The following is a 1198-nucleotide window of genomic DNA, read 5'->3' as shown; positions in this document are numbered from 1 at the left end:
CTCACTCCCGCTCCACGCAAGGTTGTAATTAACCTTGTTCTACATCATGATTATCACTACTGATGAGCTGTTTAAGGCCGTCCCACTTTGTCAGCATTACCTGATTGGTCCAGCTATCGTTGATCCGATCCTGAGGTTCTTTGCATCCCCAATTCGCTAGGCAATCAGCGGGTTTATTACCCTCTCTCCTAACATGTGAAGTAATCTTGTAGTCAATTTCTTCCAGCAGTTCCTCTATGTCTCAGATTATTCTTGCATTTCTCCAACTTTTTGCCACCTTTCCCATTTCTTTCCTTTGATAAGTTTCTTTATCGTTTCAACCACAAGGGTGGAATCCCCTTCAATTTCTAGCTTCCTGTAACTGTTTCCTCTGGAAATTTTGAGGCCTTCATATACAGCCGTGAATTTTGCCTCATTATTGGTCATGGTTCCTCCATTTTCCGCATAAATCCACTCTGTTTCCCCTTGCCTATTTCTGAATATTCCACCGAAACCAGCTGGTCCGGGATTTCCTTTCGCAGCGCCATCGAAATTGAGCTTTACAAAACCTTCAGGAGGCTTTCGATATACTGCATGTCCTTGATTAGCTAATGTTTGGTGTTGCTTTGTTTTGTGATGATAAATCATCCCCTGATCAAGGTTCAGCTTCTTTAAAATCTCTGTTTCCGTTTCTGAGGTTTTCCAATCCTCCTCCACCCAGTTCTCTGCTAGGATTGATTCTCTAATTTGGCTTAGAGTTCTCTTCCATATTTCCTCCGTCCCTGATGATTTCCCTTTGAATATTTGACAGTTTCTTTCCTTCCACAGGTTCCATACATTGAATCCAACTATAATTCTCCACGCTCTACTGACTATTTTACTTTGAAAATAGATTTGTTGTTTTTTCCCACTGAAATTGAGCAACTTTACATCCATTAAGCAGGTGTTCTGATCTTCCTCCTCTGAATAACATAGGCTGCATCTTGAAGGGCCTGAGAAACCCCTTTTTAGGATTCTATCCCATGTTAGAATTCACTTTCTACCTACCAACCATGCAAACAATTTTATCTTTGGCCACCATTTTGTTTTCCATATCCTTTTCCATTTTTGATCTTCCTCCCCCTGATCTTGCTGAGTTTTTACATTGTAGGCTTCTTTTATTGTGAATGTTCCTTTCGTTTCTTTGCCCCATCTCAAAATATCTCTGCCTTCCCTCTTT

General features: G+C 40.8%; 1 protein-coding gene across 1 annotated transcript; it reads right to left on the bottom strand.

Annotated features, from left to right (window-relative positions):
• Positions 1-246: 246 nt before the first annotated feature.
• Positions 247-915, bottom strand: LOC149267573 (uncharacterized). Its single transcript, XM_089412632.1, has one exon. The coding sequence runs from the start codon at positions 913-915 to the stop codon at positions 247-249; it is 669 nt and encodes a 222-aa protein (XP_089268758.1).
• Between the last annotated feature and the right edge of the window lie 283 nt (positions 916-1198).

The sequence above is a fragment of the Pinus tabuliformis genome, chromosome 6 (assembly GCF_031772625.1).
Source record: "Pinus tabuliformis cultivar Carrire ecotype Pingquan chromosome 6, CPIR1, whole genome shotgun sequence".
NCBI lineage: Eukaryota > Viridiplantae > Streptophyta > Pinopsida > Pinales > Pinaceae > Pinus > Pinus tabuliformis.
Note: the sequence above shows the minus strand (reverse complement) of the source record. Positions and strands in the feature narration are given on the sequence as shown.